Source organism: Sciurus carolinensis, chromosome 7 (assembly GCF_902686445.1).
Source record: "Sciurus carolinensis chromosome 7, mSciCar1.2, whole genome shotgun sequence".
Classification (NCBI taxonomy): Eukaryota; Metazoa; Chordata; class Mammalia; order Rodentia; family Sciuridae; genus Sciurus; species Sciurus carolinensis.
In genome coordinates, this window is record NC_062219.1 from 101,866,010 (window position 1) to 101,887,341 (window position 21,332).

Genomic DNA, 21,332 nt, shown 5'->3' on the forward strand with positions numbered 1-21,332 from the left:
CTCTGTGAGAGGTTAAAGACATCAATTCTTAGAAACTGTGTGAGAGGTTAAAGACAGTAAGTCACATGTCGAAGTCTTGAAGTTAATATGTGAAGTCAAGGTTTAAAACAAGGTCTAGTTTGATTGTCAAACTTTTGATTTTAATTATTCCAAAGGAGGAGAGAGGGAGAACAGCAGAGATAGGAACTTGACTCATTTTTAGATAACCATCTCCCTAAAACTTCTGCTGTTCAATCAACAGCAAAGTCTTGTATTTTATACATTTCATTTTTAAATTCATTGCTTCTGCTTATTTTCACTGCCAACTGCCATATCCTTTTTAGCAGCCTTCCTAAATATTTATAGAGCACTTCAGGACCCAAAGTTTTTAAGTCTTGACGACTATACATATTCATACATGCATTCATCCACCCACCTCCTTTTACACATACACACACACACCCTACTCCACCTTGTAAAAAATGTTAATATGTGGCCAAGACATCAAATTTGCACTGATGTCTCCCTGGATTTGATAAAAATCTACTCCCAAGAAATAGCATGATATTGGTAGGAGGAGAGTATCAAAGACCTAGATGTCAGTTTTTCAAATGCAGTTAGTAGACTGTATGACTTTAAGAAAGCCATTTAACATGTCTAGACCTCTGCTAAAGGGTTATAATTCAACTCCATGATTATCCTCTAATAATGGGTAGTGACACATTTTATTCAGGGATTCTACCATATAGAATTATTGCATATGGTTCATTTCTACATATTTTATTCTATAATAGTCTCAAAGAACATTTTAGAAAGCTTATGAAATAGGACTACAAAAAATCTGGTTCAATTGCTGGCACACATAAGGCTCTTTTGGAATATTAGCTTTCTTTCTGTTCTTCCTAATACCTTGTTCCTCAATGTCAAATGGTCTTGTAATGTATATTTGCTAAAGCCTAAAGTGCAAAACAAAGTAAACTAATGATTCTTTCCAAGTAAGGAATTGTCTACTACTACCTCTCCACTCAAAATGGGATGTGTAGGTCAGCAGTGCCAAATCTCAAGCCCCATATTAGACCTACTGAATGAGAATCTGCATTTGAGTGAATCCCTGATTCATGTGCATATTAAAAATTAAAACACACTATACTGGAATTTATCCCATTAAAATGAGCTGTTTGCTTAGATATGGATCTTTCTTGGATTACCATCACAAAGACATCTATTTTTTTTTTTTTTTTTGGTCTTCTGCCTCCAGATGGAAGGGAAAGCTTTAAAATAAACTGTCCTTTATTAATTTCTAATCTACACTGTGTTTTTGCTTGTAGTTACCTATTATTTTTGATCTTCTAGTAGAAGTTCTCTTGAAGTGCTACTTGGATTTTGGCAAATCTAATTTGCTAAATTTGTATCCATATAGATGCAAAGGAAATTGGATTGATCAAGTTAGAAGAGTCTATAAAAGTGGGTTACTATAAGATTGTCATTGCCCAATATTATTACAACTTAACTAGCCCCCAAAGTCCCATCTTTCATTTTCATCTGCATTAGCATTCATAGAAGAGCTAGATTCATGACATGTTTTTTTAAATCATGTCAGGAAAAGTGATCCATAATTTTCTTTTTAGTCTAAGAGGATTTTTTTTTAAAGAATCTACTCTTATAGTAAATAGGGCACAGAAAGGACAATAGGATTCTCCAAATGAAAGATACCAATTCTTTGTGATGAACTTACTGAGAACTGATTCACACTGGGTATAAACATTTTTGAAGTGCCTCCAAGACAAAAGAATTGTTTTGTAACTCTGAAGCACACCTCTGTCAGATGCTCTCCAGAGTCATTTTGCCAATTGAAACCTAGTCTGTGTCATAAACTATAGTATCTACTGAGATGAATAAAATTTAACTCTTGTTCTCAGAGGCCTTTCAACCTAGTTGAATAAATCACAGAATGACTATAGTCTGGGTCACATCATTTTATTCAATTCCTAAGTGATGTACTTAATTTCAGGTCAACTCATGTAACCTTAATTCTCAAACTCCCCCAGGCTTCCGCTTGTCACTCAGGGTGAAGTCCAAAACCCTTACAACACCTACAAGGTGCTACATGACCTGATTGTTCCTGACCTCAACCAGTCCCTCCATTTCCAACCTTAGGTCCTACCAGCTCCCTGTTGTCCTTCATTCTAGCCCACACACTGTGATACTCCCTTCTCCTGGACTTTGTGCTTGTTCCTCCTTATGCCTGAAACTTTTTTATTCATTTCTAGGTCTCCCTTTCTCTCCTCTTCAGTCTCTGTCTGCCCTATTGAGCAGGTCTTTACTAATGAGGCATATAAAACATCAATCCCCACCACCTCTTCCCTTCACATGCCTGGTTTTTTCCTGGAGCATGTGCCACCATCTGGCAGATGTTTTTGAACTCATTGTCTTGCCTTCCCCAGTAGAATGTAAACTCTGTCAGGTCAGAGATCTTAGTTTTATTCCCTCTACAGCCTCAAAACCTAGAATCATGCTTGGCACCTAATAGATCTTAATAAATATTTGCAGAATAAAAAATTTAATTCACAGGCAGAAGCCTAGCATACTGGTTCTTATCTAATAAGGAGGCTGTAAGAGGTGCAGACTGACTACTTGGAGTCTCCCATCATCTTTCCTGGATTTATGACTTTCTGATTAGAGTACAACCCAGGAAGAAGGTCTTGGCAATATAGAAGATCCTCATGACACTTCACAAGTAAGGACCAAAAGAAGGAAAGTGGGTTGGTGTGTTCCCCCTTCAGAGATAAGAGTGGGAGACTGAAGTTATCATCTCTGAGAGACAAAGGCCAGACTTCATAACATTTTAATCTTCCCCATTTAAGAAAAGAAAATTCTGTCATCCTCCTTTTGTTCACAGATGATAAGCAACAAAACTCTTAGCTCCATAAGACAATGATGTCATTTTTGTGGAGAATTCAAGAGTGAGGAGTGGGGTGGGACTGAAGAGATCTCATCTGACTCTATTGTTAGATGGGAGGAAAAGCCCAAGAGCTAGAGTCTGTGCCGTTCCTGGGGCTCAGGGGCAGGCTTAATGGGCTGAAGGACACTAGTGTAAGCCTACTATTCACTTGAGTTCGTAATCCATCATGTGCACACTTACATTAAACATTGCTACTAAGGGAAATATAAAAGTTGATATTTTTCTTATTCTTGGAAACTTATAATCATAATTCTATTATGGTAAATTGGTGCTGCCTCTGACTGGAGACCAAAGTAGAAGACTGACTGCCAGCACTGACCTAATACATTCACTATCAATATTTTAAAATAATAGCTTCTTAGAGCAACATCTTTCTTAAATTAGTAATTTCAGCTAATGGACTGATGTTTCTTAATTGTCTATGACTACAGTGGTAAGGTCTAAGGTGATGTGATGGGGTAAAAAGAGATAAAAGATAGGGCCAGCACTCAGGATTATTATTATTTTTTTTTATCTCAGTTTTCCTTTGGAAATATAAGACGTGTAGCCAAATAGTAAGGAAGTGACACAACTGCATCCAGCAAATTCTATGAGCCTGGATAGAAATTGTATTCATTTTATGGATCCAAGGAGTTTGTGAAAGTGCCCCAGTTGTTTCTTTTATCCCTTTGCTTCTGTCTTGTCTTCATCCTCCAACGTCATTTTTTTCTTTAGAATTTCTGTGGCAAAAAGCTTGTACAAACTCAAACGCAGTCTACCACACAAGGCTGTAGACAAAAGCATGATCTGAATTATTTCACTGACTCGCTCACTTAATTGATAAATACTCATTGGCTCTAAATTATTTTTAAATTAATAATAGTATATGCTTGAAGCAAATACTTAAGCTTTTTATTCATTCAAACAAATACCTCAAATCTCAAAATTCTATGGTATAGGGTAAAGTTCCCAAGATTGAAAAAAATAAGATTTTCACACCATCCATTATTTCATGGGACTATTGAGATAGTACTGTAAACATCTGAACTTCAGTTTTGCTTTTAGAAAAATGAAAATAATTTTTGCCATAATAACACACAAGGTGTTTATGAGAATCCAATAAAATAAAATACATGACAAAGCTTTATAAAGAAATAAAATCATAAAAGAAATTTAAAGAGAAAAACATTTATGTGCGCATATATGTATGTATACATACATACATTTTTAAATATGAAATATTGACTGTAAATAATCTAGAGGAAATTGCCTACTTGGTGAGTTTCTTTCTTCCAAAAAAGTTCTGTAACTACTAAAGTGATTGTATAAAAATAAACATACATAGAATTTCAATAATTATAAGCTCAAGAAACATTTTGTGGAATATACACAAAACAGACTGGCCTAATTGAAATATTTCCGCGGTTAAAGAAAAGACAATGGCATGACTCAAACCTGAGGAGGCGTACATGAGAAATGCGGTTGCTCTCAAGTATGTTATGTCAGGGAAAAAGTGGTCAAGGAGAAACTGCCTTTGAGCTTGAAGAAGACATCAGCTCTACACAAAAGCTTTCAGGGTGGAATTTTCTAAACAACAGAGACTTTAAGGGCCCTCAGAAAGATGACTCATACTGCAGTACAGCAGGACACATCAGTTGGCATTCAGAACTAGGGACAAAGTCCCTGCGAGTTTAAGCACTCTTGTTTATAATGTTCCAGTAAGTTGCATTTTGCTTTTACCTGTATAGAGCCATGTGGCTTATTTTTTTTCAAATCTACTGTTGTTTACTCTCTAAATTCAGGTTTCTATCCAGCACAATAATGAACTTCATAATGGCATGAAATATCAAAAGCAAAAACCAAATACCATCTAAGCTGGGCTCCACTGGTACTAAGGAAGATCAGAACTTACCCGTCTTGTCAAGCCTAACTTGTTTTCTTGGGCAGAGAAAAGAGACCTCACCACCTTTCTTAATACTTTGATGGTTCTGTTTGGGAATTAGCAAAGCTTTATCTATAGCCTAGATCTTCCCTTTTGTCTTATTCTTTTTAACATACTAGAACAAACACTATCCACAGATGCCAGACCTCAGTCTTTTCCTCTTCATTAAGTAATCATATATTTCATTCAATACAAAAACACTCAGCAGAGCTAAACACGTGAGGTGCTCAATAAAAGTAATACTTCCAAAAAGACCCAGTTTTCCAACTTCTTCATCAGTATTTTCTTATTCTCCTTGAATTATTTAAAATCAACAACATTGATTCCTCTTTGAAAGTCACACAAAACAAGCATGAGCACTAACACTGTGACCCTGGATGATCAGTTCAAATTCTGCAAGCCCCCATTTCTTTCTTGTCAAATGACTGCTTATATTACCTCTTCATAATTCAGAGATTTGGGATGCAATATCGCCCTCCTTGTTTACAGGACTATTTTGATAATCTCACATACTATGAAGTGTGAGACTCACAATAACCCATCCAGGTTGATACAGTAATAATTTCAATCTCCATGTAGTAGGTGGGAATTTTCTTTCCAGTTGTGATCTATTGCATTGATGTTTAAGAAAAGAACAATCAAGATTGGTGAACCAGTTTCATAATGGTCCCTAAAATTGTCTCCAGAGTCTGATACTAAATCATTTGGTTGCCAGAACACTGATTTTTTTTTTTTTTTCCATATTGGAGATTGCACTCATGCCTTACACATGATAGGCAAGTGCTCTTCCCCATGCTTACATTGAAAATATTTTAAGAGTTAGGGTCCTGATCCTATTTCCTTCCAATGTTGAATTAACACAGTTGCAATGAAAGCAAGAAAACAGGTAAGCCAAGTTGAAAAATAAAAATTCATGAAATAAATGATATACTGTATTTTTAAAAAGTCAAATCTCAAAAATAATTTGATGGGGCCAGGGATATAGCTCAGTTGGTAGAGTGCTTGCCTTGCAAGCACAAGACCCTGGGTTCAAATCCCCAGCACCACACACACAAAAAAATTTTTGAGATATGTATTAAGCTTGTGCTATGATATTGATTTCATATACTCTCATTCCAGCCAATTTACTGTGCTTCTCCCCTAAAATAGAAACCAAATAATTCTTATATTAATTGATTATTTTATACAAAATTATTGTTTATTTATGTAACTATATCATACATTTCTAATAATTTTGTTTTATGTGCTATATGTACATACTATACATACACATAGAAAAGATATGTATAGCTAACAGAGTTGCCTGTCATATTATTTGTGTGTTATAAATACAGTCATATATAAATATAAATGAATACACACATATGTATATCATAATTTTATTTTTCAGACATCTTTTTTAACTCATGTTATCTTGAACTTAATCCTGAACATCATTCATGATGGTAGATATTAAAAACTCATTCGTGAAAAATGAAAAACATTATAGCTCATAAATTATACTACTTAAGAGTAACATACAATATCTTAATCAATGATTTACACTCTGATTTATCTTATTCCCCAAAAAAGTGTGAATACAGGTTTTATGTCATAATATAAAAACCAAAGTGATTGAAATTGAATAATTATATCAATCCAAGAGATGTGGATTTTTATGTGATAAGCTTGGGTGATAGTAATTTCTTCACAAACTTACCTATATCTCATGGGTATTTTGAGATTAAAACTTAATTTAAAACTTGGTTAAGAAATGCCTAGAACTCCTTAGAGAAATGTTTAAAGTAAATGCAAATAAATCATCATTAAAGCCAGTCAAAGCAAAAACTTTTTATCCCTGCCCCACCTCCCAGAGAACATAAATGCAGGATTATTTTATTAGAAAAACAAAAAATAGTTTGTGTTTCATTCCCAATGAGTTGCTTTTACGATGTCTCAATTTAAAAAATCATTATGTATACACACATATGTATACATATGCATATATAAAATATATACATATTTGCCCCTTTGAAGTAGTTTCTTAAAGTATTAAGCCAAGAACTTACATATATTACTACACACACATTTATTTCACCAATCAACTTGTAAGTCTGTATTATACTGTGTTGAATAGAATTTCATATGAAAATGTCCAAAATGTTTTTGATTCCCATACATTACTCTAGGGCAACAAATGTCATTATTTTAAAAATTAGCAACATTTCCATACTAAAGTGGAAACTATTCAACTTCATTATGCTATTGCAGTACTTGTTGCCATAGCAACTCCATTCCCCATGTTAGCAACCATAGATTCTCATCACAGTCCTGGAGGGGCTGGAAAGGACATAAGTGAATGCTCTCAGTGTTCACTTAGGAAATTGAAACCCAGACTCTGATTTCTGTGACTTAACCACTGTCGGCCCAGTAGTTAGGGTCAGAGCAGGTAGCATCAGCTGAGTTTTCTGACACCCAATGTATCATTCTTTCAAGTATAGCTAACTGTTTCCCTCTGCCCCGCAAAGACAGTAAGATTGCACATACACATGCTATTTTCAGAATTAGTCTAGACTTTTTATGATTTCTGGATATTACACATAAAAAAAATGTTGCATTTTTGGCAGGACACCAAAAGAATTGTTTTAAAAGGGGAAAAAGTCAGTATTAAACTGCTTTATGAGAACTCTTCATTCATTTTATTGAAGGTATCTATTGTTCAAGAACATATATATTTTAGACAATAAAAATTTGAAAATATAATTTTTAACCACTAATATCTAGGGGACTTATTTCATAGTTTCAATTTGCTCATCACTATAAGAATAAGAAAAGGAAAACACTAAAAAACGGTCATTCTCCTCTTCAATCTAATTTTTATAATAAATAATAGATTCTAGAGTTTAGATATGTGCTGCCTGATGCAGCCACTGTGGAGGCCTTGAAATGTGACTAGTTGACATTCGTTATATATGCAAAATTCACAGATTTCAAAGGAAGACTCCTCCCATCAAAAATTTATCTCTCAATAAATAAAATATATATTGAAATTAATGTTGTCTTTTTATTTTTATTTTTTAATGCAACCACTAGAAAAGTTTAAATTACCTATGTGGTTTACACTTATCAAGTCATATTATATTTCTTTTGCTCCCAACACTAGAGTATTCACATGCTAATTCTCTTGTGTGAAATCTCCTTTCTCATTTCCACAAACCCAAAAGACACCTATGCTATCAATTGTGAGCTTCTCCTCAAGTCCTTCATGGATTTCTCTTATCAAGAAGTGAACTTTCTTCCCTAAATTCCAAGAGTGTTTTTCTTCCAACCCAATTCCTTCTAACACTAAAACTTAAATGTAAATCACTGGCAAGTAGGTCCATGTATGGCTGTGTGCATGTTTGTCACCTGACCAAACAACCACCATGGAGCTTTACTAAAGCATCAGAAAAATTTTAATAGACAAGTAAGTGAACAAACATGTAGTAAATTTATTCTCAGTTCACTTTCTCTCAGATAAACTTGTCTTGAGAAATCAAAATTTTTAGAAGTAGGTCTATGACTTTGTAAGAAGATTCATACCAGTTGACTCTCAGATACTGTAGAGGACGGTGATGAGAGATTTGCCTGCAAAACAAACAGGGCATAATTTAGTAAAATAATATATCTATCTGTTAAATATTTTGAATTTATTTATTCTTATTATTTTTTCAATACATTTTATTCAATTCACACAAGAGTAAATAAGGTATTTGATATTCTGCTTTTCTTTCTTGATGTAAGTACTATTAAATGTCATCAAAAATTCTTCAAGTATTTCACTTTGCTTGCTATATTTTGCTTAAACATATGAACATTGTTTACATTTATACGAATGTTTTAAACACTGTTTTTCCTTAAATTATCTTTATATAAAAAGGAAACTTGAAGTTTCATGATTTGATTTTAAACTATTTAAAGAGCAGATAAATATTATTTCTTCATCATTAATTCCTATATTTTACTCTTTTCACCTGAATTTAATTTCCTTATTTAAAAAAAAATTCTATTTTAATAAGAAAATTTAACTTAGGACCTATCTTCGTAATAAAATTTTAAGAATACAGTATTGTTGACTATAGGTACATTGTTGTATAGTAAATTACAAGAACTTTTTTCAGTTGCTCAACTGAAACTTGATATTCATTGATTGCTAACTTCCCATTTCTCCTATCCCCTAGTTTTCTTCTTAATGAAATAAATTCTTTGGTAGTTTTTCTCAGATTTTACTGTCTTGCATTTTGTCTGAAAATGTTTTTATTTTATCTTATTCTTGCATGAGAACTCAACAGAACACAGAATTCTAGCAATGGTATTTTTCAGCCTTTTGAAGACACTTTAGCTCAGATTTCTGTTGCTGCTGTCAATCTGAATGTCATAACTTGAAGCATCTTCTGTCTTTACATTTGGTTATTGTTTAACATTTTTCTTCATGACCTTAAGTAATAAGGTGTATTAGGCAAGGGAGGTGGTTAACAGAAGCTGGGACAAGAGAGGTGATGGGCAGAAGGGGAAAGAAAGGAAAATGTTGAGCTTGAGAGAAAAGGAAGATGTACAGAGTTTCAGTTAGGTTCAAGGAAAAAGTTCAGTGAATTATTACACTGCATTGAGACCACAATAAATAATAACACTTCAAAATCACTAATATATATTTTAAACATTATTATCACGAAAAGTGATAAATTGATGAGGAGATAGGTTTACTAGTTAGCATGATTGAATCTTTGTATAATATATACATAGAGCAAACATCACATTGTACCCCATAAATATACAGTTATTGCCAATGAAAAATAAATAGAAAAACAATTTATTAAGAATTACTGGTAGAGTGCTTGCCTTGCAAGCACAAGGCCCTGGGTTCGATCCCCAGTACCGCAAAAAAAAAAAAAAAAAAAGAATTACTAAAAGAGCAGTCAAAATTATGAAAATCAAATTTCTAACTTCAAAGAAAACACAGAGTAAGGTTATATAAGAAACAAAAGTTAAGGAATAAGGAATGCATTAAGGACTTGAAATTCACTAGAAAATATATTATTACACACAGCCTCCACCTGTACCAAGCTAGCTTTGGTGAAACCATCTTCATCCCCCATAATGTCAGATGCACACAAAGTTCAACCAAAGCTCCTTGACCATTTTCTTGAGTTGCTTTTCCTTGCAACTCGTTTTTGATAGTCTAAAACCATAATGAAAAGGAGATGAGACCTTGTTTTCTCATGCAAACTCTGCTCTTCCTCCTCAATTAGCAGACCCCTGATGGATTTCTTCCACTCCCCTGTCAAGTCCTGTTATACACATTTACACTTCAGAAAAATTTCTGAGCAATGAAAACATAAATAACTGAGACTGGTTCATAGACTGGAATTTCATGCTTAAATTGTACACAGCTCTTCCTGTAACTCATCAAACCTCTGGCCTCATCCTATGAAAACAGATCTAATGGAGTTGAATTTAAGTCATCTAAGATCTATGACTGCATTAGTGCACATTGCCTCGGAAACACTTCAGCATAGCAACGTTTTCAAGCATAGCAACAAGAGGAGCATGTGAGCTGGCTAAATTGGAGAAGATGACCTTTGTTGAATACCTGTAGATATAGTGGGAAATATTCTTAATAAAGTTTGACACATTTTTCAATATATTGTGATATTTTGGAAGTAATATACTTTCATTGTAATGACATTTTCTGTCCCTCAAGCTCATTAAAATGAGATCTTACCTGTATACTATCTAATATTCAATAAGTCTGTCTCATTTATTTCCCTGGCACTTAAAAGAAATTCATGAAATGTAGAGAGTTTATGGAATAAGTTGTTATCAATAGAATGTGATTCCAACCAACAGTATTTTGATAAATAGTAATATTTGTTTTCTTTTTTGAGGTTGCTCTTTATTAAGACAGCATACTATGGTTTTGAATTATCCAAATGAAATGAATTTATACTGGTAGCAGTGAATAAAAATAATGACCAGGATAAACAAAGAAAAAGAATCCCTTCCAAAGGGATTCCCTTCTAAAACTGAGAGTAAAAATAAAGTTAAATATAAATTTCAATAAAAAATCATTTCCTTTACATAGGGGCAAAGAAACTACATAAAACTGAGTGTCATGAGAAATAGTCACTCATATATTATCTGATAAATTATGAGTTGACAAACATATAAGAAAGTGATTTAAAAGTTTGAAAACATGAAGGTAATATCATTTTAATTGCTAATATGACCAAATAGTATTCATTCCAAGATTAGACTAATGGTTATTAGGCATTAAGATATAATTTAGACTTTGAATAATAATCCTAATGGGTAAAATTCTTAAAAACCTAAACTATTTCCAGCTTCTGTAAGCTCAACAACATTGAAGGCAAAGATTTTGTCATGGAGCAGACGTAGGTTGGATTTTGCCTATTCTGTAACTTCTGAGGCTTGTTTTCTCCCTCTGTAAAATGGAAATTCTATAATGATTCCACCTTACATGACCAGAGTGTGGTTTAAATGAGACAGCTGAGATTTATTTGCAAGGTAAAAGTTCAAAACATTTATTAATTTAGCATACACTGAAAAGAATCAAGCAAAACGTTGATGATAAATTAATCTACTGCAAGTACCCTAACAATTACTACCTATTCACATTTTGTTAGCCTAATTTTATTTCTGTTACACGTAGGAGACTATCAATTAAATTATTTTAAAATCATCATTTAAGCACACCATGAATTGAAGAAAAGCTTGGGTTTCATCTGAATAGATGGATTAGTGACCTTGGCTTATCTTAAAACATACACTGTGAAATATCACAAAATGTTCAAAAAAGAAGCAAAGTAACATTGTTTTGCATTGACTTTGAACGTTTGTTTTAACATCAATCAGAGAGTTCTCCTCTCTTTCTACCAGGAAAGTACCTTGTTCAGTTTACTATTTTCATTGCATACCATCTGGAAAACATGCTTCAGAATTGGGACCTTGTTATTATGTTTGCCCCTTTCACCCCAGTGACTCCTCAGTGACTGGTGAATGGCAGATGCTCAATAAACATATTTGTTGAATCAAAGAACAAAAATGGAAAATTGAATAATGGAGCCAGAAAAATACCAACTACCATTTTTACTGGTAATGATGCATGTATTATATATGAATATATGAATCTTTTTATGAGCCTCAAGAACTAAGGCTTTGCTCAGTGGGGGTGTGGCTCAGTGGTAGAACACTTGCCTGGCATGTGTGAGGCATTGGGTTCAATTCTCAGCACCATACATAAATAAATGAATAAAATAAAGGTCCATCAACATCTAAAAATTTTTTTTTTAAAAAGAAGGCTTTGGAATGGTCAGTGCTAATTTGCTGAGGATATTCTCAAGTGTAACAGACATTTTTCCTTGTTTCTACTTTAATTCTTCCTTTGGTTCAACCTCCTTTGTGGTAAAGGAGTTGGTAAACTATGATCCTTGCTTTTGAACCTAACCTATGAATCTTTACAAAGTCAGTGGTACATGTAGCCCCAGCAGGTATGTACTCTTCAGATGCAGTGTAAAATAAGCCATCTCCCTGGATCAGGCAGTTATCTGTGATTTAGACTTGGGTCTAGCCTACTAAATGTCTCCACTCCTTGTAAGAATTACTCCGAAGGGCTCCCAATAATAATGAAACGACATGGTGAGAGCTTCCAGGAAATGCTCTGAGCAGTGTTCCTGCCCACATCCTGTAAACATAATTTCCTGAATGTGAAAATATTTAATAATTTCACTGAGTTCATTATTTGCCTTTGGGAGATTTAAATGAAGGCACAAATGTATAAACTGTAATGATGGCATGGCACAGAACACACATTTAATAACTATGTACTCTTGAGGAGGAGGATGATAAAAACTATGCATTAGGAAAATAACGTATAATTTAAAGGAACAGCTTACTATTTTGTTTTAGGCTGAACACTCAGCACTTGCTTGGGAAACAATCACGTTTATACTAGAATGTGCTTGCTTGGACACACGAGTGGGTCCATGATGAATATGTAGCTGTCTGGTGAGTGAAGGACAGGGACAGTGGGTGCTCCTGGGGGCCTGTACCCAAAACACTCACAGCCTGCTTGCCAGGGTCATTTGAACTAAGTGTGTAGTTCATATGTACATAGCTACTATCAGTCTATCATAACTATCTGGTCATACACAGAAATTGATTTAGATCATAATTTAAATGCAGGAAAACTAATCAGAATATTAAATTGAAAATTTCATTGGAAATGGACAAATCTTAATGCTTCAAGCATACGAAGTCACCATTTTCTACAAACACAACAAGCTATTACAAAAATTAAAATGTCACTGAAGCTTTGATAATTAAAAAGACAGAAAGCAGGTGTTACAGTTCTGTTTTATTTAGCTAAATTAATCAAACTAGTCTTTATTTAAGAAGTAAATTGCCTGATGTTTTGTCCCTGACATAACCAATTTCCATACCTGGGTCAGTCAGACCATCCTACCCCTTTCCACTTAGGGAAAAACCAACTAGTTGAACTTAAATGACTGTGTAGTTGAGTTTCTCCCAAAACATATACTGGAACCATTTAAAAAGTACTATGTATAGTTATAAAGGTACTTACATATTTGGTTTCTCTACCAGCTGCTTTTGGAAGAGTTGTAGAAGTCTGTATGAAAACAAAAATAATTTTACTTCTGAATAATCAGTAAATAATAAAAGATCCTTTATTCATAGATAATTATTCCTTTTATTTTCCATTAAGATTTTCTAACCATTACTCCCTCTTTCCTATACTAAATTTCCTTTACCTTTAAAAATTATTTCATTGAATTATATTGGACTACATTGAACTATAGCAATCATTCTTATTGCTATTATCTATTTGCTTGCTATTGATTTCCCCTTATTTATTGATGATGTTAGTTCATGGGTCATAATAATTCCTTCATCATGTTTCTTTCATAATTTTCCTCCTTCAAACTTTACATAGAAATCTCTAGTCTCTCAAATCTCTGAGCTGCTCAAATGCAAAGATATCCTTACTTATTCCACTGCAGTCAGCCACTTTCAAAATCATTGCTGGACCATATCTCCACCAATGGTACGGAATGCAATTGCAGATGAGCCCATCTCAGAACTGCATCTTCATTTGTCTGGTACCTCCAATGCCCTGATACTGCATCTGTTTCATTGAAACTTTCAAATCACTGAACCTCAACAGCCTTATTCTGGTTTTATTTCCTAAATGGTTTGCATATATTTCATTTTCTCATGTTGAAATCCCCCCCCTTTTTTTTGTCTCTTCTTATGACAAATTCACTTGTATAACAACAACAATAGGGGCGGGCCAAGATGGCGGACTAGAGGGCGGCTGCATTTCACGCTGCTCCAGGACGCAAGATTCAAAAGAGGAGATAGTAAGAGACTTGGGACCAACTCAAAGCTGCCGGGTGAGTCTCTCCTGTTGGGGAGGCGTCCCGGATGGGGCGGTAGCCCCCGAACGCAGGGAATTTGTGAAGTGGAGTTGCTCGGCGAGACGCCCCTCCCCCCGCTGGAGCGGTAAACACGGACAACTGGGATCATCGTAGAGGAGGCGGCTCAGCATAGCGCTTGGACTCGAGCAGCCGCTGGGGCTCCGGGCGGCTGCCTGGGGAGCAGCTGCGTGGCGAGCTGTTTGGACCCAGAGTGACCGCTTCTGAACACCGGGGGGTTGCCCGGAGGAGGAGGAGAGGCCCAGCGGGTCGCTTGGGTCTAGGAGTGACTGCATCAGAGCCATGGGCGGTTGCCAGAGGAGGAGCTGCGTGGTGAGCTGTTTGAACTCAGAGTGGGCGCTCCTGAGCGCCGGGGGACTGCCCGGAGGAAGAGGAGGAGCGCGGTGGGACGCTTGGTCTGGGAGTGACTGCATCAGAACCACAGGCGGTTGCCAGAGGAGGAGCTGCGTGGTAAACTGTTTGAACCCAGAGCGAGCGCTCCTGAGTGCCGGGAGGTTGCCCGGAGGAGGAGGAGGAGCGTGGCGTGTTGTTTGACCTGGGAGTGACTGCATCAGAGCTGCGGGCGGTTGCCAAAGGAGGAGCTGCGTGACGAGCTGTTTGAACTCGGAGCAGCTGCTCCAGAACACTGGTGGCCTTGAACTCGGAGCAGCTGCTCCAGAACACTGGTGGCCTGCCTGGAGGAGGAGAGCGGTGGGACGCTTAGCCTGGGAGTGACTGCATCAGAACCACAGGCGGTTGCCAGAGGAGGAGGCGAGTGGTGAGCTGATTGGACTAAAAGCAACCGCTCCTGAACACCGGTGGCCTGCCTGGAGGAGGAGCGTGGTGAGTCACCTGGTCTCGGAGCCACCGTTCCTGAACACCTGGGGGGCTACCCCAAGGAGGAGGAGGAGGAACAGGGCGGGTCACTTGGACTTGGAGTGACTGCCTAGGGCTACGGGTGGTTGGCGGGAGGAGGAGACCCGAAGTGAGTTGTTTGGATTCCTAGTGACTGCGTCGGAAACCGGGCGGCTGTCCAGAGGAGGAGGTGTGTGGCGGGTCTCTGTGTCTCAGAGCTATTGTACGGGGCTCCAGGTGGTGGCTCAGGGGAGGGGCTGCATAGCCAGGCGATTGGTGCAGAGCAGGGTGCCAGGAGCTAGGTGGCTTCTTGCTGGAAGAGCCGCACAGAGACACGCCTAGGGGCGGAGCGAAGTTTCCAGGGCGGCGGGCAGATTCTCTGGGAGAGGCAGCCTAAGGAGACTTGCCTGCGAAGGGTGAGGCTCCCAGGCCCAGGACGTAGGTCCGGGCCCCTGGGATCGTTGCAGAAGAAGACAGCCCAGCCCAGGTGGTAGTTGTAGATTGAGGGGAACCTCTAGGAGGGCAACTGACTAGGGAGACGTCCCCACCGAGTGACTCTTCTCGGCCGGGGGAGGTTTTCCCACAGGGACGGTAAAGCCAGAGACATAGGCACAAACAGGCCTTGCCTCAGCCCACAGTCTACTTCCCCATTGGATGACCATTGGTCAACAAGTGGAGGCACCTCCGCCCACTAGCAGGGAATATACGCCACCTGAGGGTTACCACACCTAGAGAGGCAGCTTCTTCGTGGAGCTCTGCATTATCAACCTCCTCCAAGACTTCAGGCTACTGAAGGATAAGAGGGGATATACTAGCAATCTTCAGGGACATTATAAGTTGATAGAGGAAATCTGCAATATCTTAATGACCCACTGATTCCTGAACAATATGAGAAAACAAGGGAAGAAAATGCCCCAAACAAATCTAGATGTTACATCAATAAAATCCAATGACAGCATGGCAGAAGAAATGACAGAAAGGGAGTTCAGAATGTACATAATTAAAATGATTAGGGAAGCAAACGATGAGATGAAAGAGCAAATGCAGGCATTGAACGATCGCACCAATCGACAGTTAACAGAGCAAATTCAGAAAGCAAAAGATCATTTCAATAAAGAGTTAGAGATATTGAAAAAAAACCAAACAGAAATCCTTGAAATGAAGGAAACAATAAACCAAATTAAGAACTCCATAGAAAGCATAACCAATAGGATAGAACAGCTGGAAGACAGAACTTCAGATATTGGAGACAAAATATTTAACCTCGAAAACAAAGTTGAACAAACAGAGAAGATGGTGAGAAATCATGAACAGAATCTCCAAGAACTATGAGATATCATGAAAAGGCCAAATTTGAGAATTATTGGGATTGAGGAAGGCTTAGAGAAACAAACCAAAGGAATGAACAATCTATTTGAAGAAATAATATCAGAAAATTTCCCAAATCTGAAGAATGAAATGGAAAATCAAGTCCAAGAGGCTTATAGGACTCCAAATACACAAAATTACAACAGACCCACACCAAGGCACATTATTATGAAAATACCTAACATACAAAATAAAGACAGAATTTTAAAGGCTGTGAGAGAAAAGAACCAAATTACATTCAGGGGGAAGCCAATACGGATATCAGCAGATTTTTCAATCCAGACCCTAAAAGCTAGAAGGGCCTGGAACAACATTTTTCAAGCTCTGAAAGAAAATGGATGCCAACCAAGAATCTTATACCCAGCAAAACTTACCTTCAAATTTGACGATGAAATAAGATCATTCCACGATAAACAAAAGCTAAAAGAATTTACAAAAAGAAAGCCAGCATTACAGAACATTCTCAGCAAAATATTTCATGAGGAAGAGATAAAAAACAAAGAAGCAAATCAGCAAAGGGAGGAATTATCCTAAAGGAACTGTCAAATAAAGGAGGAACCAAGATGTGTCAAAAATTTTAAATATGAACCAAATGACTGGGAATACAAATCATATCTCAATAATAACCCTGAATGTTAATGGCCTGAATTCATCAATCAAAAGACATAGACTGGCAGATTGGATTAAAAAGAAAGATCCAACAATATGTTGCCTGCAAGAGACTCACCTCATAGAAAGAGATACCCATAGACTAAAGGTGAAAGGATGGGGAAAAACATACCATGCACATGGACTCAGCAAAAAAGCTGGAGTATCCATCCTCATTTCAGATAATGTGGACTTCAAGCCAATGTTAGTTAGAAGGGATAAAGAAGGACATTTCATACTGCTTAAGGGAAGCATAAATCAGCAAGATATAACAATCATAAACATCTATGCCCCAAACAGTGGCTCATCCATGTATGTTAAACAAATCCTTCTCAATTTTAGAAACCAAATAGACCATAACACAATAATACTAGGTGATTTTAACACGCCTCTTTCACCACTGGACAGATCTTCCAAACAAAAATTGAACAAAGAAACCATAGATCTCAATAACACAATCAATAATTTAGACTTAACAGACATTTATAGAATATACCATCCAAACAAGAGCGAATACACTTTCTTCTCAGCAGCACATGGATCCTTCTCTAAAATAGACCATATATTATGCCACAAAGCTAATGTCAGCAAATACAAGAAGATAGAGACACTACCTTGTATTCTATCAGATCATAATGGATTGAAGTTACAAATTAATGAAAGAGTAAAAAACAGAAACTACTCCAACACCTGGAGATTAAACAATATGCTACTATATGATGAATGGATAACAGAAGATATTAGGAAGGAAATTAAAAAATTCTTAGAGGTAACGAGAACAAAGAAACAACATATCAAAATCTCTGGGACACTATGAAAGCGGTACTTAGAGGAAGATTTATTTCATGGAGCGCATTTAATAAAAGAAGTAAAACTCAAAAAATAAATGACCTAACACTACAACTCAAAGCCCTAGAAAAAGAAGAACAGACCAACACCAAAAGTAGTAGAAGACAGGAAATAGTTAAACTGAGAGCTGAAATCAACGAAATTGAAACGAAAGAAACAATACAAAAAATTGACAAAATAAATAGTTGGTTCTTCGAAAAAATAAACAAAATTGATAAACCTTTAGCCACACTAACAAAGAGAAGACGAGAGAAAATCCAAATCACTAAAATTCGGAATGAACAAGGAAATATCACAACAGACACGACTGAAATACAAAACACAATTAGAAGCTATTTTGAAAATCTATACTCCAACAAAATAGAAAATTTCGAAGACATCAACAGGTTTCTAGAGACATATGAATTGCCTAAACTGAACGAGGAGGACATACACAATTTAAATAGACCAATTTCAAGTAATGAAATAGAAGAAGTCATCAAAAGCCTACCAACAAAGAAAAGTCCAGGACCAGATGGGTTCTCAGCCGAGTTCTACAAAACTTTTAAAGAAGAACTCATTCCAATACTTCTCAAAGTATTCCAGAAAATAGAAGAGGAGGGAACTGTCCCAAACTCATTCTATGAAGCCAATATTACCCTGATTCCTAAACCAGACAGAGACACATCGAGGAAAGAAAATTTCAGACCAATATCCTTAATGAACATCGACGCAAAAATTCTACACAAAATTTTAGCAAATCGCATACAAAAACATATTAAAAAGATAGTGCACCATGATCAAGTGGGTTTCATCCCAGGGATGCAAGGTTGGTTCAACATCAGAAAATCAATAAATGTCATTCACCATATCAATAGACTTAAAGTCAAGAATCACATGATTATTTCGATAGATGCAGAAAAAGCATTTGATAAAATACAGCACCCCTTCATGCTCAAAACACTAGAAAAAATAGGGATAGTGGGAACATTCCTTAACATTGTAAAGGCCATCTACGCTAAACCCATTGCTAATATCATTCTAAATGGTGAAAAACTGAAAGCATTCCCTCTAAAAACTGGAACAAGGCAGGGATGCCCTCTTTCACCACTTCTATTCAATATCGTCCTTGAAACTCTAGCCAGAGCAATTAGACAGACCAAAGAAATTAAAGGGATACGAATAGGAAAAGAAGAACTCAAACTATCCCTATTTGCTGATGATATGATGGTATACTTAGAGGAACCAGGAAATTCCACCAGAAAACTTTTAGATCTCCTAAGTGAATTCAGTAAAGTAGCGGGATATAAGATCAATGCACATAAATCGAAGGCATTTTTATATATAAGCGATGAATCTTCAGAAAGAGAAATTAGGAAAACTACCCCATTCACAATAGCTTCGAAAAAAAATAAAGTATTTGGGAATCAATCTCACAAAAGAGGTGAAAGACCTCTACAATGAGAACTACAGAACACTAAAGAAAGAAATTCAAGAAAACCTTAGAAGATGGAAAGATCTCCCATGTTCTTGGATAGGAAGAATTAATATTGTCAAAATGGCCATACTACCAAAAGTGCTATACAGATTCAATGCAATTCCAATTAAAATCCCAATGATGTACCTTACAGAAATAGAGCAAGCAATTATGAAATTCATCTGGAAGAATAAAAAACCCAGAATAGCTAAAGCAATCCTTGGCAGAAAGAGTGAAGCAGGGGGTATCGCAATACCAGATCTTCAACTCTACTACAAAGCAATAGTAACAAAAACGGCATGGTATTGGTACCAAAATAGAAAGGTGGATCAATGGTACAGAATAGAGGACATGGACACAAACCCAAATAAATACAATTTTCTCATACTAGACAAAGGTTCCAACAATATGCAATGGAGAAAAGATAGCCTCTTCAACAAATGGTGCTGGGAGAATTGGAAATCCATATGCAACAGAATGAAACTAAACCCATATCTCTCACCATGCACGAAACTAAACTCAAAATGGATTAAGGATCTCGGAATCAGACCAGAGACCTTGCATCTTATAGAAGAAAAAGTAGGTCCAGAGCTTCAACATGTCGGCTTAGGACCAGACTTCCTCAACAGGACTCCCATAGCACAAGAAATAAAAGCAAGAATTAATAACTGGGATAGATTCAAACTAAAAAGCTTTCTCTCAGCAAAGGAAACTATCAGCAATGCAAAGAAAGAGCCTACAGAGTGGGAGAAAATCTTTGCCAATCATACTTCAGATAGAGCGCTAATCTCCAGAATCTATAAAGAACTCAAAAAACTCTACACCAAGAATGTAAATAATCCAATCGACAAATGGGCTAAGGAAATGAATAGACACTTCACAGAAGAAGATATACAAGCAATCAACAAACATATGGAAAAATGTTCAACATCTCTAGTAATAAGAGAAATGCAAATCAAAACCACCCTAAGATTCCATCTCACCCCAATTAGAATGGCAATTATCAAGAATACAACCAACAACAGGTGTTGGCGAGGATGTGGGGAGAAAGGTACACTCTTACATTGCTGGTGGGGCTGCAAATTAGTGCAGCCACTCTGGAAAGCAGTGTGGAGATTCCTTAGAAAACTTGGAATGGAAACACCATTTGACCCAGCTATCCCACTCCTTGGCCTATACCCAAAGGACTTAAAATCAGCATATTACAGAGATACAGCCACATCAATGTTCATAGCTGCTCAGTTCACAATAGCCAGATTGTGGAACCAACCTAGATGTCCTTCAATTGATGAATGGATAAAGAAAATGTGGCATATATATACAATGGAATATTACTCAGCCATAAAGAACGATAAAATTATGGCATTTGCAGGCAAATGGATGAAACTGGAGAATATCATGCTAAGTGAGATAAGCCAATCTCAAAATACCAAAGGAAGAATGATATCGCTAATAAGTGGATGATGACACATAATGGGGGGTGGGAAGTGTTAGTGTTGGGGTTGGAGTTGGGTTTAGGGAGCGGGTCAGGAATGGAGGAAGGAAGGACTGTATAAATGGAGGGGAAGGGTGGGAGGGGAGGGGGGGAAGGGAAAAAATGGCAGAATGAATCAAACAACATTACCCTATGTAGATTTATGATTACACAAATGGTATGCCTTTACGCCATGTACAGACAGAGAAACAACATGTATCCCATTTGTTTACAATTTTATAATAAAAAATAAAAAAAAAAAACAACAACAATAAAACTAGCTGGTTTTTAGAATCCATTTTTCTCTATTATACATAAGAAGCAAAACATCTCTGAGGAAACTCAATCAT

At 36.5% G+C, this 21,332-nt stretch overlaps 1 protein-coding gene across 14 annotated transcripts in view; it reads right to left on the reverse strand.

Moving 5' to 3' along the window:
• Mlip (muscular LMNA interacting protein) overlaps positions 1-21,332 on the reverse strand; it is a 230,014-nt gene that overhangs the window by 53,451 nt on the left and 155,231 nt on the right. For all 14 annotated transcript variants that reach the window (XM_047558885.1, XM_047558883.1, XM_047558879.1 and 11 more), the window contains 2 exons: positions 13,483-13,527; positions 8,424-8,468 (listed from right to left, as the gene is read on the reverse strand). In XM_047558885.1, the coding sequence (XP_047414841.1) occupies positions 8,424-8,468; positions 13,483-13,527 (90 nt within the window). The remainder of the gene's footprint in view (positions 1-8,423; positions 8,469-13,482; positions 13,528-21,332) is intronic.